The 22,800-nt window shown below is 43.2% G+C and overlaps 1 protein-coding gene across 2 annotated transcripts in view; it reads left to right on the top strand.

Moving 5' to 3' along the window:
• LOC139407649 (PR domain zinc finger protein 5-like) overlaps positions 1-22,800 on the top strand; it is a 64,309-nt gene that overhangs the window by 23,082 nt on the left and 18,427 nt on the right. For both annotated transcript variants that reach the window (XR_011634112.1, XM_071151487.1), the window contains exons 12-13: positions 7,559-7,719; positions 11,165-11,258. Coding sequence is in view for 1 of the 2 variants with exons in the window: in XM_071151487.1 (XP_071007588.1) it covers positions 7,559-7,719; positions 11,165-11,258 (255 nt within the window). In the remaining variant the exon portion in view is untranslated. The remainder of the gene's footprint in view (positions 1-7,558; positions 7,720-11,164; positions 11,259-22,800) is intronic.

Here is a 22,800-nt window from a genome sequence, read left to right as displayed (position 1 = left end):
ACCATAAAGGCCTGATTGGTGGAGTGTTGCAGAGTGGTTGTCCTTCTGAAGGGAGCAGGTAGCTGACTGGTGGTGGCTATTCAGCAGCCTGATGTTCTGAGGGTAGAAAATATTGGCCAGTCATTCAGTTTTTGGCATGATGTGTCTGAGTGATTAAAGCAGGGAGAACAGGGCATGGATTGGGTGGCTGGGGTCCCTGATGATATTTTTGGCCCTCCTGCAACACCTGGTGTTTTAGGTGTCCTGTAGGGGAGGTAGTGTACACCCAACAGTGCGTTTGGTTTCCTTACCAGGCTGTGATGCAGCCCGACAGTATGCTCTCGATGGTGCTCCTGTAGAACACTGTGAGGGTCCTCTGACACAGGCCGAATTTCTTAAGCATCCTGAGGTTGAAGAGTTGCTGTCGTGCTTTCTTCACCGCGGTGTTGATATGGTTGGACTATTTCAGCTTCTCTGAGATGTGTGTGCAGAGGAATTTGAAGTTATTGACTGTTTCCACAGTGGGCCCGTTGATGAGGGTGGGGGCTTGTCCAACCTGGTTCCTCCTAAATTCCCCAGTTTCTCCAGGCAGTACGGGACCATGGACTCATGCTGCTTATGCCAAATCCTGACGCTGCCATCAACATGAGACAACAGAAACAGGGATTTGTCAGATCAGGCAATGTTTTTCCTCTCCTCATTTGGCCAGTGTTGGTGATCGAGTTCCCACTGGAGCCACTTCTTCTTGTTTTTAACTGATAGGAGTGGAACCTGCTGTTGACGTCTGCTGCAATAACTCAACCGTGACAAGGACCAACGAGTCGTGCGTTCCGAGATGCCGTTCTGCACGTCGGTTGTTTTGCTATGTTTTTTTGCTTGCTTGTTGCCCACCTGTTAGCTTGCACAATTGTTGCCATTCTCCTTCAACTTCTCATCAACAAGCTGTTTTCGCCAACAGCACTGCTGCTGTCTGGATGGTTTTTGTTTGTCGCACCATCCTCTGTAAACCCTGGACACTGTAGTGGGAGAAAAGCTCAGGAAACCGGCCATAGCAGCGAACCATTTTAATGAATGGGGTGGTGTACCTAATAAACTGGCTAATGGTCCCAACTGAACCAAGACTGAACTGATTATCGAGATTATGGAAGCGGCGATATGGTGTATAATACAATTTTGGAATTAATGAATAAGTTAACTGGTGAGAATTTTTTTTTATGATGAGAAAACATTGTTCTATGTCACCTTCCAGTTCAACTGTTCTCCAAAACCTAGGAGTTCTGTTATAGATGGAAGTGACCGCAGGTGTCGGACAAGTTAAGTTTGGAGTAGAGAGTGGAGACCAGTCCAACAGATTTGGGAGTATTCAACCATGGGATGGGTGGCATCAAGGGAATCCCAGGGTACTGCGTATGCTTTTAGATCCGAGCGGAGACTAAGCAACAACAAAAAAGGAAGTCACTGGGAGATTATATGATTCTTTGAGGTCTTGAAAAGTTCCAATACCGAAATGATCAAAGATGTCACTGAGGGTGAAAATATTTCTATTAGACCATTGAGGAAAAACAAAGGGTTTGAGCCTGATAAGATTAGGTTATTGTTCCATCATGGAGAATGGCTGTGAAAAGGGAATGAGATCATGACATCATGAGATGTCTATTGGCCTGTCTCCACACTTCGACTGCATTAGCTATTATTGGACCCATTCAGAGACAGATGTTTGTTTAACCTTTTAACTTTAAGTGTTTGAAACTTGAACAGCCCTGTCAAGATAATTTGGTGTTTAGAGTAGTTACGATGTAGAATATTGATTTCGCCTTCCTACAAGAGACCCATTTGACAGCCAATGATATCAATAGATTTCTGATAAAAAAATAAGATAATAGCGTACTCTTGTGCCCCCCCCAAAAGACAAAGGGTGTTATGATTGTAATTAACAGGAAACTTCCTATGAAGGTGGGGGTCTCTGGGGGATACACTGAAATATGGTATTATAATGCCTCTGTTGCTATTAATGGCACTAAATCATGTTTTTTGTCCTCCATTTATGCACCATATTCTTTTGATGAATCCTTTTTTAAGACGTGAAGCTTTTTAGACTTCCCAAATTTTGACTGGCAATAAGGATTTCTTACAGGTTAATGCACAACCAGGGGTACACCCACATACATTATGGGAAGTAGCTAAGTGTTGCATTAGAGAAATATTTGTAATTCCTTCTCATCACAGATTAAAACACACAACCTTCAGATTTCTTCATTAGAGTGAAATAGCCCGTCTAGAGTTGATGCAAAAGTCTAACTATACTGAAGATGGGAAGGCAGGTAGCCTAGTGATTAGAGCATTGGACTAGTAACCGAGAGGTTCCAAGATCAAATCCCTGCGCTGACAAGGTAAAATTCTGACGTTCTGTACCTGAACAAGGCAGTTAACCCACTGTTCCTAGACCGTCATTGAAAATAAGAATTTGTTCCTAACTGACTTGCCTAATTAAATAAAAGGTAAAAAAATGTGAAGATAGAACTCACCACATTTAAAATTGAGCCGAAGATGGTGACTAGTTCTAGGGCTGAATGTATTCATTTTAAAACAAGTCTATGAGAACATGATAATGTGACTATGATAATGTGGATAGACTGAATAGGCACAGTGAAACTGAAGCAAACTGAACATTTATTTTTTATATATTTTTTTTTTTTCCAAAAAAGTTTGGAGGGTTCTCTCTACCTTTTAATCTCTACTATGGGGCATTTCAGCTGAGGTCACTGAGTATTTGGCTTGACTCTCCATCTGATGTGCCTTGGTGGAAAATAGAGGAGTCCAAGTCTCATGTAATTAGAATTCAGCACCTTCCTTGTTCTGGGTTCAAGCATATAAATGCCCATAAATGTATTCATTTTCAATTTACTAACAGGTTTTATTTTACCCCAGAGCAAAAGTTCAAGATGAAGCCTATGGATAGTGATTTATGTAATACATGTACCCAATCTGAGCTGGGCAATAATATGTTTATGTTTTGGAGCTGTGTACCAGTGAAGTCTCTTTGGGTTCATTTAGTTAATATTTGAATTGTTATTCTTGGCAGGAGCCTACCTGTTTGCCCATCCCTGCTCCTGCTGGGTTGCAGCCCTAGCATTTAGTTATCTTATGAAGAGAGGCGGATTGTTATGGCTGCAATAACAGCAGGAAGAAAAACGATTCTAAGGAGTAGGTTTGAACCGGGTATTGCCCTTTGCAGATGTTGGTTGCATATGAACTTGGACATTGCACAGCTGGAAAGATTCACTGCCAGACTGTGTGGGGCCAAGCCCGAAACTCTGGTCAATTGGTCACATGGTATCTCCCACTTGCAAGAGCTAATTTAACAACAATGTTTGGTCGTGCGGATGGGAGATAGCATTGCCATGCTCAGTCTTTAATCTATTTTCCTATGTGGCTCTGGGTTGGTAGCCTTTGAGAATTAAATTTGAATAGATCGATTTGTATTTGGAAATACTGAAACATATTTGTCTTTTAATCTGTTTAGAATTTTTTTTATTTGTATGTTTTTTTTGTGTTTTTACATTTACAGTTTGTTTTCTTCCTATTGAACTCTACATTTGTATTGTATCTTGATACTGTAATTATCTAGGACATGCAAGAAAAACAAATAAATCATTCTTCACAAAAATAAACCCGCAAAATTGCTGAAATAAGTGGATACTGAGATTAAATGACACAGACATGGAGTACATTTACATGCACACTAATAATTTGATAGTAAACTGATTATGGCAGTAGGCCGAGTATGGCATTACTCACTTAAACACCTTACTCTGCTTATCTTAAACGCCGTAAGGTCATAATCGAAGTAAGCATATGCTGATTAAAACACCTGGGTTTCTAAACATTCTTTTGAGTTGTTAGGGCATGTAGACACCTTAATCAGAGTTGCAGAGGTGTATTTGATCTGCACATGTGCTAGCACCAGCAGCGCTAGCTTCCCTCCCATGAGTGAAGTGAATTTGGGAAGAACTGAACAAATTGTATAGTTTCGAACTCAAAAGAATCAAATAGGCTTCCCAAACATAACATGGTCACGGTGGTAGAACTTTTATTTTGATTGGTGATTTTCTGCATTTATCAAAGTCCCATCAGGTGGCCTGATTTTCATATGTGTCCATGTAAATAAACAGCATTATTAGGGAAATCGTTATTTTTGCAACGCGTGTGTGCAGTAGCGGTGCGTGGGTAAAATCACTGGTGAAGCCAAGACAGAAAAAAGTGATATTACAACCTATGTGTTGTGATAATTGTGTTTTTTTCTCTTATAACCTGTTATTTCATATGCCTTGCGACCGTGATACTGTAAATAGGCCTAAAGGCAGAGACAATAATATACAGTGGGGCAAAAAAGTATTTAGCCAGCCACCAATTGTGCAAGTTCTCCCACTTAAAGAGATGAGAGAGGCCTGTAATTTTCATCATAGGTACACTTCAACTATGACAGACAAAATGAGAAAAAAAATCCAGAAAATCACATTGTAGGATTTTTTATGAATTTATTAGCAAATTATGGTGGAAAATAAGTATTTGGTCACCTACAAACAAGCAAGATTTCTGGCTCTCACAGACCTGTAACTTCTTCTTTAAGAGGCTCCTCTGTCCTCCACTCGTTACCTGTATTAATGGCACCTGTTTGAACTTGTTATCTGTATAAAAGACACCTGTCCACAACCTCAAACAGTCACACTCCTAACTCCACTATGGCCAAGACCAAAGAGCTGTCAAATGACACCAGAAACAAAATTGTAGACCTGCACCAGGCTGGGATGACTGAATCTGCAATAGGTAAGCAGCTTGGTTTGAAGAAATCAACTGTGGGAGCAATTATTAGGAAATGGAAGACATACAAGACCACTGATATTCTCCCTCGATCTGGGGCTCCATGCAATATCTCACCCCGTGGGGTCAAAATGATCACAAGAACGGTGAGCAAAAATCCCAGAACCACACGGGGGGACCTAGTGAATGACCTGCAGAGAGCTGGGACCAAAGTAACAAAGCCTACCATCAGTAACACACTACGCCGCCAGGGACTCAAATCCTGCAGTGCCAGACGTGTCCCCCTGCTTAAGCCAGTACATGTCCAGGCCTGTCTGAAGTTTGCTAGAGAGCATTTGGATGATCCAGAAGAAGATTGGGAGAATGTCATATGGTCAGATGAAACCAAAATATAACTTTTTGGTAAAAACTCAACTCGTCATGTTTGGAGGACAAAGAATGCTGAGTTGCATCCAAAGAACACCATATCTACTGTGAAGCATGGGGGTGGAAACATCATGCTTTGGGGCTGTTTCCTGCAAAGGGACCAGGACGACTTATCTGTGTAAAGGAAAGAATGAATGGGGCCATGTATCGTGAGATTTTGAGTGAAAACCTCCTTCCATCAGCAAGGGCATTGAAGATGAAACGTGCCTGGGTCTTTCAGCATGACAATGATCCCAAACACACCGCCCGGGCAACGAAGGAGTGGAGTGGCCTAGCCACTGGAGTGGCCTAGCCAGTCTCCAGATCTCAACACTGTAGAAAAGGAAACAGGAGCTGCCTCCACTATTTCAGCACCATTTCAACATCATCAAAACACCTCTGCTTTGTTTAATACAGTGACAACTAAAACATACCAAAAACAATTTAGTCCAATCAACGTAAGCTAAATATGATGTGGCTGTCCATGGTTCTGATTTGTCTGTGTGTGTGTATGTTTGTGTGCGCGTTTGTACAAGTAGACAAAACATGTTGACTCACCCTACTTGTAGAGAAACGCCAATGCCATCCTCCTCTCTTTCATGTTGACGAAACAGTCTATGACTGTTATTACAGTACAGTCTTTTATTTTTGTTGTTGTTCTAGCCTACTTTGCTAAAATGCTTGCTCGCTAGCCTAACTTCCTTTCATGAGCAATGTTAGCTAGTTAACATTAGCCTTCTACATCTAGCTTTCATCCTCTCAGTCCAGGGGCACAATGTATTTTATGGTAGGATCAGAATTGCTGTTACAATCATTGGCTAGTATGGAGAATAAAGTAAAAACACAAGTTCAAATCCCGATCCCCATCCATGGCAAATTTAGGGCCAATTTTAGCTAGCTGGGCCAGCCACCGGAGGACAACACAACGAGACGCAACAATTCAAGTTGTTTCTGTCGATTTAAATATTTCTCTGTGATAGGAGTGAAGCCAACAAGCCACTTTTTGTTGGTGCGGCAGGACCATTAACAGTTGAACTCACTCAGTTTAGCTCAACAGTAATTGGCTATTATTTAATACGTTTTTTATCATGGGAGGCCAAATACTCACTGGCTTCCCTTGCATTCAATGCTGCGGACGGCAACAATGTCATACTCTTTATGACCAGACTGCATCAGATAGATGGCCTACACATACAGAGACAGAGGGGCTCTGTTTCGCTCGCTTCAATGCTTTCTCCAGTGAGATACATTCAGCCTCTTGCGAATTGAAAGACAATTATGACAACACAGAGACAACCTTTGTTGGTAAACATTATTTTGGGAAACCTGGCTTCCCTTGGCATCCATGAATACACGCCACTGACCGTGTGCATATGACCAATACGCTTTGATTTGATTTGACCTTTAAAGTAGGGTCAAATGTCACTCTCTGTGTTAAGCCCTCCACAGAATACCCCTTCATCTCATAATCAGTCATGTTTGTGAATGACTTAAAACCTCAGCATTAATGAAGTCTGTGTCTGGTTGAGTACCTGACTTTAATATTAATGGAGGGAATGGTTTTATTTGACTACTAGAGCATTAAAGGACACAGGCCTCTACTTGTGTCCTACTTTATTGTGCTGACCATCATGTTCATTCTTCGTAATGGGAGAATGAACACACGTTTGGGGCCAAGGCTCACTCTGCCAAGCATACACGCTCTCCAAACCACTTGATGGAAACCAACCCACTGATCCCTCTATAATGGAAAAGGCACTTTTCAACAAAAGCCTCTGTTGTATGGAGTCACTGAGTTAAGGCGTAAAGAATAACACCATGCTGTAGTCTATATGGCTCTGGTTTGGGAACAGCTGACAGATGTGCTTTTGTTTAATGTCAGAGTGATGTCTGGTGTTTTTAATGTTTTTAAGTGAATGAAAAATGTAAGTGTTGGTTGGTGTTTTTTATTGCTGTGAAATAAGAGACGCATTCGAAGAGCAAGCAGCTCTGTATGATCAGCGTCTGTCTGTTTCTGTCCTCTCCTTCAGTCTGGGTTGCTATGGATGCAAGATGAGCATCATTTTTGAAAAAGGGTACAAGGTAAAGGTATAAAAATAAGTACAGTCCAGATCATTTGTAAAGAAAATTGCAGGGAGCAGTAATGTAACACACAATGTTCTTTAGCCCATACAATTGGCCTGGAGAAATTGTTTTCAGGCCTACTGTGAGTGATGGTTATGCTTTCACAGATACAACAATGGATCCCTCTCTTTCTTGTCATTCTCCCCAGAAAATAAGAGGGTGCAAAAATAAGTGACAGAAAGTTGCTCTTTCTTTACTGTGTTGGGTTGGTCTTTTGTCATTTCTGAAGGTGAGAGGACATTCAAGTGTGACCAGTGTGACGCCACCTTCAAGAGGAAAGACACGCTCAACGTACACATCCAGGTGGTGCACGACGGACACAAGAAGTACAAATGTGACCTGTGTGAGAAGGCTTTCGTCACCCCCTCTGTTCTCAAGAGCCACAAGAAGGTGAGTTCAGCCAGTCCGACGTACACCATTCTAAATATTATATACAAAACTGTATATAGACATATGACATTTGAAATGTCTTTATTCTTTTGGAACATTTGTGTTTACTGTACATTTTTTAATGGTTTATTTCACTTTAGTTTATTCTATTTTACTTGGTTTGGCATTGTAAACATATGTTTCCCATGCCAATAAAGCACCTTAAATTGAATTGAAGAATTCCATAAATCAAGGAACGTATAACTCCCAAACCAGCAGACTGTCGGCCAATCGCGTTCACGTTGTCATGCTGCGTGACGCGGTTGCTAAGCTTACCGTCACACAATGCATTCTCAAAGTCAGTGTATATGTTGAGGAAGGTGCCTGTTGTCACGATTCTAAAGCTATACGATACTACAAATGGCGAGTTAATTATCTCCAATCTCGGAAAATATTTGTTTTTGAGCTAGCGCCCAATAGACTCTCATTCACTCTTTGAAGGAGAGCACTCCTTGTCCCAGAATTGTCCAGAATGCACCGGTGCCCCCAATGGCTTAGCACGGGCAACATTCCCATCTCCTCAAAATTCTATCTGCCGTTGCAAATGTTAGACTCCACTCTGAGGCACATCGATCTGCAGGTTGAACATGGTGAGGTTGTAGACTCCTAAACTGATAGTGCAGTTTGTTTAGGCGATTGTACAGCTAACTATGTCACATGCTGATATTGTCTTTGGTTTTATTGTGTGTAGCTACGTTTGCTAACTAACTAGCAAGCCAGCTCATAGAGAGAGCATTGCATTGTGGATTTTGTAGTCGACTTGAGCTGCAACAGATTTCCACGATGAATTTCCATGTTACTACCAACCTTATTTATAACCTTTTTTTAACAACAAATGTTGTTCTCATATATTAGTGTTAACACTGTAAATTAAAGGAATGAGTGGTTTTGGGTGGATTTTTCCTTTAAAGAAAAGTAGAGAAAATGTACATTTGATGTTTTCTTGTGATCTCTCTTGTATGCTGGACCGGAACTAGGCTACAGTGTATAGTCATCCTCCACCATTGTTCCCAATGCAGCCCAGGAATCATCCGGTCTCTGTTTGTAAATTACACATGGCATTTAGTACATTAGCTCCACAGGGTTTCAAAGCACTGGACAGATCCCAGAGCAGATTACCAGCCTCAATCTGACATTGCCCGCTTGGTTTATGGATCAGATTGAGACCAAACAGTTTCTTGGCACATGGCAAAAGAAACAAATCAAACATAACATGGCCTTAGCACAGTAGGACTGAAAACAGACAGGCACAAGGCACATGAGTTGTCTCTCGGTCGGTCGGTGTTCAGAGACTGGAGACTGCTGAGAGAGTGCTCGGTTCTGGCAGTGATTAAAGACAGATAGCTGACCTCAGAAACCTGGCTGGGACTGTGGCACCCTATTTCCTTTGTAGTGCACTACTTTTAACCCAGGGCCCTGGTCAAAAGAGCCTAAACCTCTGGTTAAAAGTAGTGCACTAAATATGGAAAATGGTGCCATCTGGGACACAACCCAGAACTCTGACTGGGGATCTGGGGAAAACATGGAGTACATAGTGCTCTGTGTGCTGTAGTATACTATAAAGAGGACAGTCTTTATCCTCCATTTCCTATTCCACTCATGGCAAGAGACTATGGATCGTCTTGTTCCTGTCATCTGTGTTTGTTTTCCTCCAGGTGCTTTTGTCAGTGTGCTGTCTGGGTGTCCTCTCAGCTGCCAGGTTGATCTGAAAATGAACAGTAATGATGCGTTTCTCTGGCAGCCCTAGTTTAGTCTTCCTTTCAGAACACCCTTAAATTGCCGTAATCATTCTTAAAGGCAGAGATGTGTGTACATGTAGCATTTGTGCGGTGTGTGTGCACTACCTGTACAGTACCTGTACATTGTTTATTCGGCACTGCTTTTGTTTGTGTTTATGTTTTGTGTGTGAACAAATGATGGAGGTGTTAGCCAAGTTATTAATGTCACATCCGTACTATTCATATTAAAAGGATGGTGTAATGTTTATGTATAACCCCAATACTTTCCCAAGGTCTGTTTTGGAACATAATGTTCCCCAGTGAAAAATATGAAGCCTTATATGAAGTAAGAATGCAAACAACAAACCAAACAACTGTACATTGAGGCATCTGGGAGACATCTGTCCGTGTTTGTGTGTCTCAGAGAGGGAGAGTGAAGGAAAGGGTTTATGTAACCTAATGCCGATAGCGTGGGGGTGATGGGGGGATGGAGAGAAGAGGATGGTGGAAAGGAAAAGTGGTATTCCTGTCTGTATTGTTGTACTGCTGTTTAAACTGTCACACAGAATTTGAGCTTCTAATAGTTGTGTTTATTCTGGGGAATTTACATCAGGCCAGCAGCAGAATTCACATCATACTTACCTTTCAGCAGGAAGAAAGAGAAAGAAAGAAATAATGAGAGAGAGGAAGTCAAGGAGAATGAAGGAAGAGAGAGAGGGAGGGTGAGAGACATTTAGCCTTGCTGAGGGGTGCAGCACGCTCCTCTTTTTGCACACATTTTCTGCTGTGTATACATACAGTGCCCGTCAATCTGGACCTCAGAGAAAAGACTGACCTGAGTGTGTTTTTCGAAGCGAGGACAGGAGGAGGGAGAGGGCAGGTCGAGGAGGGGAAGAGGAATGCAGGCAGAGCAGATCCCTCTGGTCTCCACCCTGCTCCTCACCCTCAACCTCCTGGCTCTTTGACTCTAATGATAGGCCTGCTGAATCGTTTGGATTCTTTAATCCAGCTTTCCGCAGAGAGACTGAAACCACCCTAATGTCAGCCTGTAGAGTTCCAATTGGAGAGCTGGAGAGTTCCCGCTGGAGAGCTGTAGAGTTCAGAGCTCACAGAGTTCTCACTAGAGAGCTGTGGAGTTCAGAGCCTGTAGAGTTTCTATTGGCGAGCTGTAGAATTCAGAGCCTGTAGAGTTCCAATTGGAGAGCTGTACAGTTCATATGAACACAAGCGTTAGTAACAGTGTCTAGCTCTATCTGCGCCATGCAGATTCCTGTCTAGCACCAGGGAGGTCTGGTCTCTCAGTGGGCACTCCCAGTGGTTAAATGACTGACATCAAATATTTGTCAGAAGACCACCCTTGAATACACCCTGAAAGGGGGTCGGCTTTGAGGCTTTGTAGCTTTTGAGTGACAATATATATTAAACAACTTTGACAGCTTATCCAACACTTTATTTAAAAAGACGTTGTAAATGGCATATAACCATAGGGCATTTAACTGGAATGGAACCTTTCAAAGTTTCTCTGTTTAGTATCCAAGAGTTTTAGCAGAGCTAATAGTATCCAAGTGGTTGGTCTGCTCTAGCAGTGATCATCATGTGCTTTGTAACGAGGGAAAGATGTACCACTGAATGTTACAATTGTCTTTCCTAAATACCGACAATATGTTTTCTGATCTTTGCCGTACCAGACGCACACAGGGGAAAAGGAGAAGATCTGCCCATACTGCGGACAGAAGTTCGCCAGCAACGGCACTTTGAGGGTCCACATCCGCAGCCATACAGGTCAGTGGCCCTGCCATAATAAGACAATATATTATCATCATTGTTTAGTTAAATTCATCAACTGTCATTGAACGTCACATAAAACGGTGTAAGATAAACACCAATCCAGTCTACCAGATCCACACAGTCTGCTCCCCCAGATCCCAGTGGTAACAGTATCCCAAAGTGGATGTTCATTAAATTGCCTTTAACTGGAGAGCCCCACATTCCAGTCTGTTTCCTTACCAACAGACTAGCGCAGAGACCTGGCACAGTTACACACACTCCATCTACCCCCTTCTCACTCCCTCCTTTTCTTTCTGTTTCTCTACATCTACTTGTCTGTTTGGCTCTTGTCTTTCTCCCGCTTAGAGACTCTCCCCTACCTATCTTTCCTGCTCTCTCCCTATCCTCCTCTTGCCCTCCCTGTATTTGAGATTGAATCCTCACTCCAGTCCACTCATCTTGTTTTCATGCCACAGATACATCAGCTGAAATCATCTCAAACGAAGTAGCTCCCAACAAACAATGGTTGTTTTCTTTCCCAATTCCCTTCATCTCGGGAATGTGTTTGCAGCTTTAGTACTAACGATTTTCCCCAGGCTTTTCTGCCATTGAGATCCAAAGCACACAATCAGTGCTATCACATCCTCACTAGGGCATCTATCACTATCACAACCATCACTGCTATCACTGACCACCATCCCATTTAATTAACTATGTCTCATCTTCCAATCATAGCTACCTAATCGGGGCTCTAGATTATGATTAAGCAATCAAAATTCCTTTTGACAGTTTTAATGAGCATGCTCATATATTTATTAGCCTAATCTTTTTATTTTTTATTTCACCTTTATTTAACCAGGTAGGCTAGTTGAGAACAAGTTCTCATTTGCAACTGCGACCTGGCCAAGATAAAGCAAAGCAGTGTGACACAGACAACAATACGGAGTTACACATGGAGTAAACAATAAACAAGCCAATAACACAATAAACAAGTCAATGACACAGTAGAAAATATAAAGTCTATATATAGTGTGTGCAAAAGGCATGAGGAGGTAGGCAATAAATAGGCCATAGGAGCGAATAATTGCAATTTAGCAGATTAACACTGGAGTGATAAATGAGCAGATGATGATGTGCAAGTGGAGATACTGGTGTGCAAAAGAGCAGAAAAGTAAATCAAATAAAAACAGTATGGGGATTAGGTAGGTAGATTGGGTGGGCTATTTACAGATGGACTATGTACAGCTGCAGCGATCGGTTAGCTGCTCAGATAGTTGATGTTTAAAGTTGGTGAGGGAAATAAGTCTCCAACTTCAGCGATTTTTGCAATTCATTCCAGTCACTGGCAGCAGAGAACTGGAAGGAAAGGCAGCCAAATGAGGTGTTGGCTTTGGGGATGATCAGTGAGATATACTTGCTATATACCTGTGTGCTACGGGTGGGTGTTGTTATCGTGACCAGTGAACTGAGATAAGGTGGAGCTTTACCTAGCATAGAATTATAGATGACCTGGGGCAGGTGGGTCTGGCGACGAATATGTAGTGAGGGCCAGCCAACTAGAGCATACAGGTCGCAGTGGTGAGTGGTATAAGGTGATTTGGTAACAAAACGGATGGCACTGTGATAGACTGCATCCAGTTTGCTGAGTAGAGTATTGGAAGCTATTTTGTAGATGACATCGCCGAAGTCGAGGATCGGTAGGATAGTCAGTTTAACTAGGGTAAGTTTAGCGGCGTGAGTGAAGGAGGCTTTGTTTTGCGAAATAGAAAGCCGATTTCTAGATTTGATTTTGGATTGGAGATGTTTAATATGAGTCTGGAAGGAGAGTTTACAGTCTAACCAGACACCTAGGAATTTATAGTTGTCCACATATTCTAGGTCGGAACTGTCCAGGGTGGTGATGCTAGTCGGGCGGGTGGGTGCGGGCAGCGAACGGTTGAAAAGCATGCATTTAGTTTTACTAGTGTTTAAGAGCAGTTGGAGGCCACGGAAGGAGTGTTGTATGGCATTGAAGCTCGTTTGAAGGTTAGTTAGCACAGTGTCCAAGGAAGGGCCAGAAGTATACAGAATGGTGTCGCATGCGTAGAGGTGGATCAGGGAATTGCCCGCAGCAACATCATTGATATATACAGAGAAAAGAGTCTGCCTGAGAATTGAACCCTGTGGTTGCCCCATAGAGACTGCCAGAGGTCCGGACAATCATGCCCTCCGATTAGACACACTGAACTCTGTCTGCAAAGTAGTTGGTGAACCAGGTGCAGCAGTCATTAGAAAAACCAAGGCTTTTGATTCTGCCGATAAGAATACGGTGATTGACAGCCTTGGCCAGGTTGATGAAGACGGCTGCACAGTACTGTCTTTTATCGATGGCGGTTATGATACCGTTTAGTATCTTGAGCGTGGCTGAGGTGCACCAGTGACCGGCTCGGAAACCAGATTGCACAGAGGAGAAGGTACGGTGGGATTCGAAATGGTCAGTGATCTGTTTATTAACTTGCCTTTCAAAGACTTTAGATATGCAGGGCAGGATGTATATAGGTCTGGAACAGTTTGGGTCTAGGGTGTCACCCCCTTTGAAGAGGGGGATGACCGCGGCAGCTTTCCAAACTTTAGGGATCTCGGACGAGACGAAAGAGAGGTTGAACAGGCTGGTAATAGGGGTTTCAACAATGGCAGCGGATAGTTTTAGAAAGAGAGGGTCCAGATTGTCAAACCCAGCTGATTTATACGGGTCCAGGTTTTGCAGCTCTTTCAGGACATCTGCTGTCTGGATTTGGGTGAAGGAGAAGCTGGGGAGGCTTGGTTGAGTAGCTGCGGGGGGGGGGGGGGGGGTGGGGGTGGAGTAGCCAGGAGGAAGGCATGGCCAGCCGTTGAGAAATGCTTATTGAAATGTTTGATTATCATGGATTTATCAGTGGTGACCGTATTACCTAACCTCAGTGCAGTGGGCAGCTGGGAGGAGTGCTCTTGTTTTCCATGGACTTTACTGTGTCCCAAAACTTTTTGGAGTTAGAACTACAGGATGCAAGTTTCTGCTTGAAAAAGCTAGCCTGCGTGTATTGGTTCCTGACTTCCCTGAACAGTTGCATATCGTGGGGACTATTCGATGCTTTTGCAGTCTGCCACAGGATGTTTTTGTGCTGGTCAAGGGCAGTCAGGTCTGGAGTGAACCAAGGGCTATATCTGTTCTTAGTTCTGCATTTTTTTGAAAGGGGCATGCTTATCTAAGATGGTGAGGAAATTACTTTTAAAGAATGACCAGGAATCCTTGACTGACGGGATGAGGTCAATATCCTTCCACGATACCTGGGCCTGGTCGATTAGAAAGGCCTACTCGCAGAAGTGTTTTAGGGAGCGTTTGACAGTGATGAGGGGTGGTTGTTTGACCGTGGACCCATAGCGGATACAGGCAATGAGGCCGTGATCGCTGAGATCCTGATTGAAAACAGTGGAGGTGTATTTGGAGGGCAAGTTGGTCAAGATAATGTCTATGAGGGTGCCCATGTTTACGGATTTAGGGTTGTACCTGGTGGGTTGCTTAATGATTTGTGTGAGATTGAGGGCATCTAGCTTAGATTGTAGCACTGCCGGGGTGTTAAGCGTATCCCAGTTTAGGTCACCTAACAGAACGAACTCTGAAGCTAGATGGGGGGCGATCAATTCACAAATTGTGCCCAGGTCACAGCTGGGAGCGGAGGGGGGTCGATAGCAGGCGGCAACAGTGAGAGACTTATTTCTGGAGAGGTTCATTTTTAAAATTAGAAGTTCAAACTGTTTGGGTATAGACCTGGAAAGTATGACAGAACTTTGCAGGCTATCTCTGCAGTAGATTGCAACTCCTCCCCCTTTGGCAGTTCTATCTTTACGGAAAATGTTGTAGTTGGGGATGGAAATCTCAGAATTGTTGGTGGCCTTCCTAAGCCATGATTCAGACACAGCAAGGACATCAGGGTTGGCGGAGTGTGCTTAAGCAGTGAGTAAAACAAACTTAGGGAGGAGGCTTCTGATGTTGACATGCATGAAACCAAGGCTTTTTCGATCACAGAAGTCAACAAATGAGGGTGCCTGGGGACACACAGGTCCTGTGTTTACCTCCACATCACCCGAGGAACAGAGGAGGAGTAGGATGAGGGTACGGCTAAAGGCTATCAAAACTGGTCGCCTAGAGCTTTGGGGACAAAGAATAAAAGGAGCAGATTTCTAATACCTATTCCTACCTATTTTGTTAAGGACTTAGTCTAACACCATTTTATTGCCAGCTCAGATCAACTCAACCTCTAGTTTCCAAAAGCATAAAATAAAGAGTGTGGGGGGGAGTGTCTGCATACGTGCATACATATGTACAGTGCCTTCGAGAAAGTATTCAGACTCCTTGACCTTTTCCTCATCAATCTACACACAATACCTCATAATGTCAAAGTAAAACAGTTTTTTAGAAATAAAAACAGAAATGTCACATTTACATAAGTATTCAGACTCAGTACTTTGTTGAAGCACCTTTGGCAGCGATTACAGCCTTGAGTCTTCATGGGCATGATGCTACAAGCTTGACACACCTGTATTAGGGGAGTGTCTCCCATTCCTCCCATCCTCTCAAGCTCTGTCAGGTTGGATGGGGAGAATTGCTGCACAGCTATTTTCAGGTCTCTCCAGAAATGTTCGATCGGGTTCAAGTCCGGGTTCTGGCTGGGCCACTCAAGGACATTCAGAGACTTGTCCCGAAGCCACTCCTGCATTGTCTTGGCTGTGTGCTTAAGGTCATTGTCCTGATAGAAGGTGAACCTTCACCCCAGTCTGAGGTCCTGAGCGCTCTGGAGCAGGTTTTCATCAAGGACCTCTCTGTACTGCTCTATTCATCTTTCTCTCGATCCTGACTAGTCTCCCAGTCGCTGCTGCTGAAATAAATCCCCACAGCATGATGCTGCCACCACCATGCTTCACCATAGGGATGGTGCCAGGTTTTCTACAGACGTGACGCTTGGCATTTAGGCCAAAGAGTTCAATCTTGGTTTCATCAGACCAGAGAATCTTGTTTTTCATGTTCTGAGAGACTTTAGGTGCCTTTCATGTGCCTTTTATTGAGGAGTGGCTTCCGTCTGGCCACTGTACCATAAAGGCCTGATTGGTGGAGTGCTGCAGAGATGGTTGTCCTTCTGGAAGGTTCTCCCATCTCCACAGAGGAACTCTAGCACTTTGTCAGTGATCATCGGGTTCTTGGTCAACTCCCTGGCCAAGGTCCTTTCCCCTGATTGCTCAGTTTGGCTGAGCGGCCAGTTTAGTTTTTATATAGACAGGTGTGTGCCTTTCCAAATCATGTCAAATCAATTGAATTTACCACAGGTGAACACCAGTCAAGTTGTGGAAACATCTCAGGGATGATCAATTGAAACAGGATGCACCTGAGGTCAATTTCGAGTCTCATAGCAAAAGGTCTGAATACTTACGTAAATAAGGTATTTCAGTTAGTTTTTTTTGATTAGCAAAAAATCTAAAAAACAGTTTTGGCTTTGTCATTATGGGATATTGTGTGTAGATTGATGAGGGTTATTAAACAAATGAATACATTTTAGAATAAGGCTACAACGTAACAAAATGTGGAAATTAATACTTTCCAAGTGCACTGTATGTGTTTGTGTGTGTGGCAGTGTGGGACATGGCTGAGTCTGGTTTGTATTTATATCTAAACAAAAGAGCGGGCCATGGGGGAATGCAGGGGGAAGGGTGGGAGCGGAGGGGACACCTCAAAGAAAGAAAGGAGGAAGGAGAGAAAAGACCACTCCAAAGAAAGCATCCAGCAGGATGACCCTTGACCCTGACTGGCTGTAAATCTGTCCTCTCATTCTATAGCCCAGAACTCACTCGCCCAAGCTTTTGTTGTTTCTTGAGTAAAGAAAAATAAGATTGAGGAAAAGTGTGAGTAGTTCCCATAAAAAACCTTGACAATGCTCATTTTGTTCTCTCACATTGATGAGTAATTGGTTGGGCATACAGTTCTTTCCAGAGTAATTTGAAGTGTTAGTTAGTCCAGCATAATACATTGAATATACATTGGATGCTTAGTATGGGCTTACAAATGATTCTGTATGAACTGAATCAGTGGTGGGGGTATTTTAATTGGGGTAGAGTCCAGTGGCGGTCGGTGCCGTTTAAGATGAGGGAGGACGCAAAAGTTTTTTCATGAGCATGGCCTTATTTATATTATAACATATTGGATGACTGTCATTCATATTCCATTCACCCAGTTCAATGTAACAGCGATAGGTTTAGGCTACTAAATTATACTGAAATTTTCCCTGTACCCATCACGAGGTTGCTACAACCTAGCCTATGAATGAAAGTTTACTACGTAGGTGCACAGGTCGAGAGAAATTTGAGTAATCAAGGTGACAAACATTGACACATTCAATACCGCCGTGCACACTCTTGCCTGCATCTAGCTGATCTAGGGTGTAATTATTAGTCACTACAGTTGACAACGAGAGTGTCTATTGGACAAATTTAGGTATTTTTATCCCCGTTTTTGTTCCGTGTGCTTCTGTTTAGGAAAATAATATATACAGAATCGTCGGAATGAATACACCCCTGATCTCACGCAAATGCAGTTCACTTTCATAGCAGACACATGCATACAATACAGAATGATCGTTGTAGAATTTCTTCTTGCATCTAGGCACTCTCCTCATCTTTTCCCTTCACTTGTGGAATTCAGTGCACAATACATCAGTTGTCTGAGACCAGGCGAAAAAACCTTTCCAAGCCAAACCTTCATATCATAACCGCTAACCGCTACACACAGCCTTCATCATTGTCACCATATTATGTCATAGCCAACATAGCTACTAGAACTAATGCATTAATAAACCCGCTACAATCATGCAGTACAGTCACAAAGGCATTTAGCAGTTACACCGGCGGGCCCCGTTGGCAATACATCTATAAAACCAAACGCTTACCATGACTTGGAAGAGTTCCAATGTTGGATAGCCAGCTAGCCAACATAGCATCCCTCTCTGTTTGAGCCAAGTGTTTGAGTAGGCTTAACAAGCTAGCTGCGTTCCCTTGCTAAGTATGTGAAAGTAAAAAATAAAAAAAACTATGAAATACAACTAGCTTTCTCCATCTCTCGCTTCTCCTTCATTTTTGAAGAAATTAATTTGTTCAAAACTTTTCAAAAATTGTCTCTCTTTGAGTCAACTTCTCATCACATTTTATTCACTGCAGTGCTACCTAGCTGTAGGTTATGCTTTCAATACTAGATTAATTTTCTGATCATTTGATTGGATGGACAACATGTCAGTTCATGCTGTAAGAGCTCTGACATGTTGAAGGACATCCTCCGGAAGTTGTCATAATTACTGTGTAAGTCTATGGAAGGAGGTGAGAACCACAAGCCTCCTAGGTTTTGTATTGAAGTCAATGTAACCTGAGCAGGACGGAAACTAGCTGTCCTCCAGCTACACCATGGTGCTGCCCTACAGAGTGCTGTTGAGGCTACTGTAGACCTTCTTTGCAAAACAATGTGTTTTAGTCAATAAAAATTCCCTGAGGAGGATGGTCCTCCTCTTCCTCCCATGAGGAGCCTCCACTGGTAGAGTCTCTCTTCTAGTTGTTTGACTTCCCTGCAGGGAGGAAGATGGAGGAGTTACTAATAAATTGCTAGATGTCTGGTTGGCTTTGTTAAGTACAGTTAAAAAGCAAGGTGCTGAAAGACTAGTGTTGTCTCTGTACTCCACTAGGTATGGTTTTGTCCATGTGGCTGCTAGTTCTGTAAATAAACCTTTAACGTGGCTCCTCTTCCTGTCAATAATCTCTTTTAAAGGAAGCCTCCAGCTGAGGTTAAAGGCCCGTGTGTCGACAGTCTCTCTGGATGGTACAAAGTTAAACGCCTGGTATTGTTTGTTTTTACATTGTCCCCACACAGGAACAGCACAGCTTCACTTATTTACCTGGTAAACACTAATCACACAGGATGCTTTGTAAGGTTTTTCCTCTCAGCGATTTTCCGTGAGCGGTCACTCAACACTCTGGTCATCAATGTTTCACTGGTCATGGTGAAATTGTCTATGTGTTTGGCCATCACATTCATTTGGGATGTGGTTTGGCTAACATGTGGTTTCATGGGATTTAGCTGATTGATTCCCACACCTTCTACCAGCCAGACGGACAGGGTGGGACTTCTCCCGAGAGAGTGTACTGCCGACGATGTCAAGGCATCCTGGCGAGTGGCAACATCATTCACTTTAGAGAGGAGGGAACCTTCCCTGCCACTCACAATCAAACTCCATGTCTGGAACTCCAATTAGAACTGATTTCATTCTAAACTAAAGCAAAGAGGGGGACTCCCTCATATTCTCATTAGCAGGTGATTCCAGAGAGTATGACTCTTCCAGAGAGTCCGTTCCTTATTTGATGATTAATGTTGGCATAAGACTGGTGTAAATGCAAATGACCATAAATAGATCATAGGTCAGTGTGACAGTTTTCTACAGTGTGCAGTGAGTCCTGGGGTTGACCAAGGTGCTTACACCCAAGGAAGTGTTCACAGAACCCAGTGCCCACTGAGTGTCACTGACATCATAGCACATGTCATAGTTTGTCGCTCACAAATTGTCACTATTATAGAATCACCCAGTTCAACTATTTAGTGTCTCTAAACAGAGAAGTTCTTTGTGTGATATTTTGATTCAGTTTATGGAAATGTAACATTTAGGGTTCCTAATGTATGACTGGCTCATATTACGTACAGTAAAACAGTGAACTTTGCAGTTATTGTTCAAACAGGCGTCATTGAAATCGAGATAAATTGGCAGTTTGGTTTAAAAATCCTGTGTCCTCCATGTAAGACATGAGTTGAGTAAAACAGTTGAGTCATTCCACCTTTGACCCATCACTCTGCATGATATGTGTAAAGATATTGTACTGCATGTCATTATAAACACAGTGAAGCAGATGTCTTTAGTTTCCCTCGAAAACGGCCAGAAAAGACTGAGTAGTGGTGTGTCTAATGGACTGAAGACGATCGGTAATTCTAAGGGACATGTACTCTGCTGGAGACCAGTGTCTTCACAGTTGTTAAGTATGCAGTAGTCTCTCCGGGCACAACGGGATTCAGATGCAATCCAAATGTACATCTGGCAGACCTCTGGGAACACTGATGGACCACTTAGCTAGTAGCTATACTAGCTACTAGTTAACGTTAGGAGCTGGATTTTCCTGTCTTTGCAATTTGTTTGTTTGCGCTCGTTAGCATTTAGCTAAAAGCATCCATGAGAATTCGCTATTACTTTAGTTTCCACTGAACAAGGTGTGTGGTGAGGGTTGTTTCAAAAGTGCGGGTCATTATTGGGTGTGTGGTAGATAGAGGGCAGGGTGTGAAGTTCTCTGATACAGGTTGTCTCACATCAGCCAGTTTTAAGAGAACCGTTTGAGGAAGTAAATCAACCTTTGGAGGCCCAGGTCATAATAGAAAGGTCAAGTGTAAAGTTGTTGGGCATTTCTGGGGCTGATCAAAGTCAAATCGCTTATCGGCTCAAATGGATCGATATCACATTACCACAGTGGCCCCTGTCGGCATGCAGAGAGCGAGAGGGGCCGAGGAGGGCCAATGGCTGGCTGGACTGGAGGAAGCCAGGAATTAATTTCTGATGGACAGCGCTAATGTCTTTCAGACCAGGGCCTGGAGCTACAAAGCGTTCTCCGTAACACGAATGCTGTGTGGCAGGCATGCGACGAGCAAGACCATCTGTTTACCAGACACTCACGCACACACAAGCACACACACAGGCACACTGTCAGAGGTGCCAAACGGATCGATTAGCAGACAAGGGGTGTGAGGAGCACAGTGGGGGGGTGGGTGGCAGGAAGACTCAGGGTCACAGGGAGATGGTGTCCCATTTCAGCACATGCTAAATCAGTTACCATCTCCACCACACAAAGCCCAGCCTCCTCACACAATCCACAAACCATCTCACTCAATCTAGATAATAAGTGGATGGTTTCCAATTACGGTAGTGTTCAACTGAAAGTTCATAGCGCCTCTCATATGAACCATACCAGCTCAAGGAAATGATTCCTGAAATGGTTGCTATTTCTGGTCCATGTTTGTATCCTGTAAAGGATTGAGCTGACCTTTTCAGACTATTCTGGATGTCAGGCGTGTGTTAGAGAGAGCTTGTCTGGTTTGATGTGAGCGGTGCCAAAGAGTTGGGGTTGTGTGTCAGTCAGCTGTGGATGAAGCATAATGTTACTGAACATGTACGTTTGATTGTAGCGAGCACATTGTATTGCTGCTACAATAGTGAGGACTACTGCCCGAGCTCTCTATTTGCAGGGTGTGGGTGTCTGTACAGTGTATCAGTATATCAGCCTCGTCCTCTGCTCTTACCCAGAGGGATGCGCTCTAAGCCACAGAGCAGAGCACACTGTGCCGACCATATTAGAACACACTAATGCCTTCTCCCAGGCCTTAACCTGATACCCTGGCATGCTACATAACAGACAGATTCTCTCTCCTCTGCCTCTATGCACATCTGGGATTCAGATTTTCCTGTTTGTCAACAAAGGCCTTCTAGAGACTGAAATTGAGCAGAAGGATTTTTGGGGTTTGGGGTTTTGAGCTGCCGTCTCTGCACGTTTCTGAATGCGTGATCATTCTGTACTGTACGAGGCCTGTTGTTATCCCTTTACAAGCTATGTGTTGGATGGATGAAACAGGACAGTACTGCTCTGTCCCTCCCTGGTCCTGGTTAGCTCCCTTGTGGCCACTGCTGGTTTATGAGGACAGCAAAGTGATGGCTAGCCTAACTTTGACTGGCAAAAATGTACTGGGTTGGAAGAAATGGTCAGACACAATTGAAAACAAACCAATAGAATCCCATCCTTGAGTTAGAGAGGACTTAAACAGATTGGAAATGTTTTTCCTCCCCTGAAAATGAGTGAATCTGTGAAGGATGCACCCTCGCTGACTGTTCACTCTCAAAAAAGTCTGGTAATAGACAATGCCCTACAATAATGTAGTGTTTAACCTAAAACCACATACAGTACATGATGGATTTGAGTTGAGTTTGTGTCAGTGGGGAATTAGCCCCAAACAGAGCTAAATGTTTATTATGGGTGATTATTTCTCTGCTGATGTTCTCTCTCTCTCTCTCTCTCTCTGGGTGATTGTGGTTCCTCTGATTGAATAGGCATCTCTGCATGTTAACTCCCTGTCTCCCCGGGACACTCATCTTATTAACCTTATTACGTACAGGAGCAAAACATCTTCTCCATCAATTCCTCCTCTATCTAATTAAAACACTCTCGCTTTTTCCTCTTCAAATTTGAGTCAGTGAAGAGGTATTAGACTACAACAAAGTGTAGGAGGAATTAGATTGTGGTACCCACAAGGACACACACACACACACACACACACACACACACACACACACACACACCACACACACACAGTCATCAGTATCTCTTAAGGCGGTGTTTTATTAAGTTACCATTTTGCTGTCTCACTTCTCCCCCTGGAACTGTTCTATTTACACTGGCAGGAACAGCTCTTATTCTAAGG

The sequence above is a fragment of the Oncorhynchus clarkii genome, chromosome 4, assembly GCF_045791955.1.
Source record: "Oncorhynchus clarkii lewisi isolate Uvic-CL-2024 chromosome 4, UVic_Ocla_1.0, whole genome shotgun sequence".
Classification (NCBI taxonomy): Eukaryota; Metazoa; Chordata; class Actinopteri; order Salmoniformes; family Salmonidae; genus Oncorhynchus; species Oncorhynchus clarkii.
This window is presented reverse-complemented; position numbering and strand designations above follow the sequence as displayed.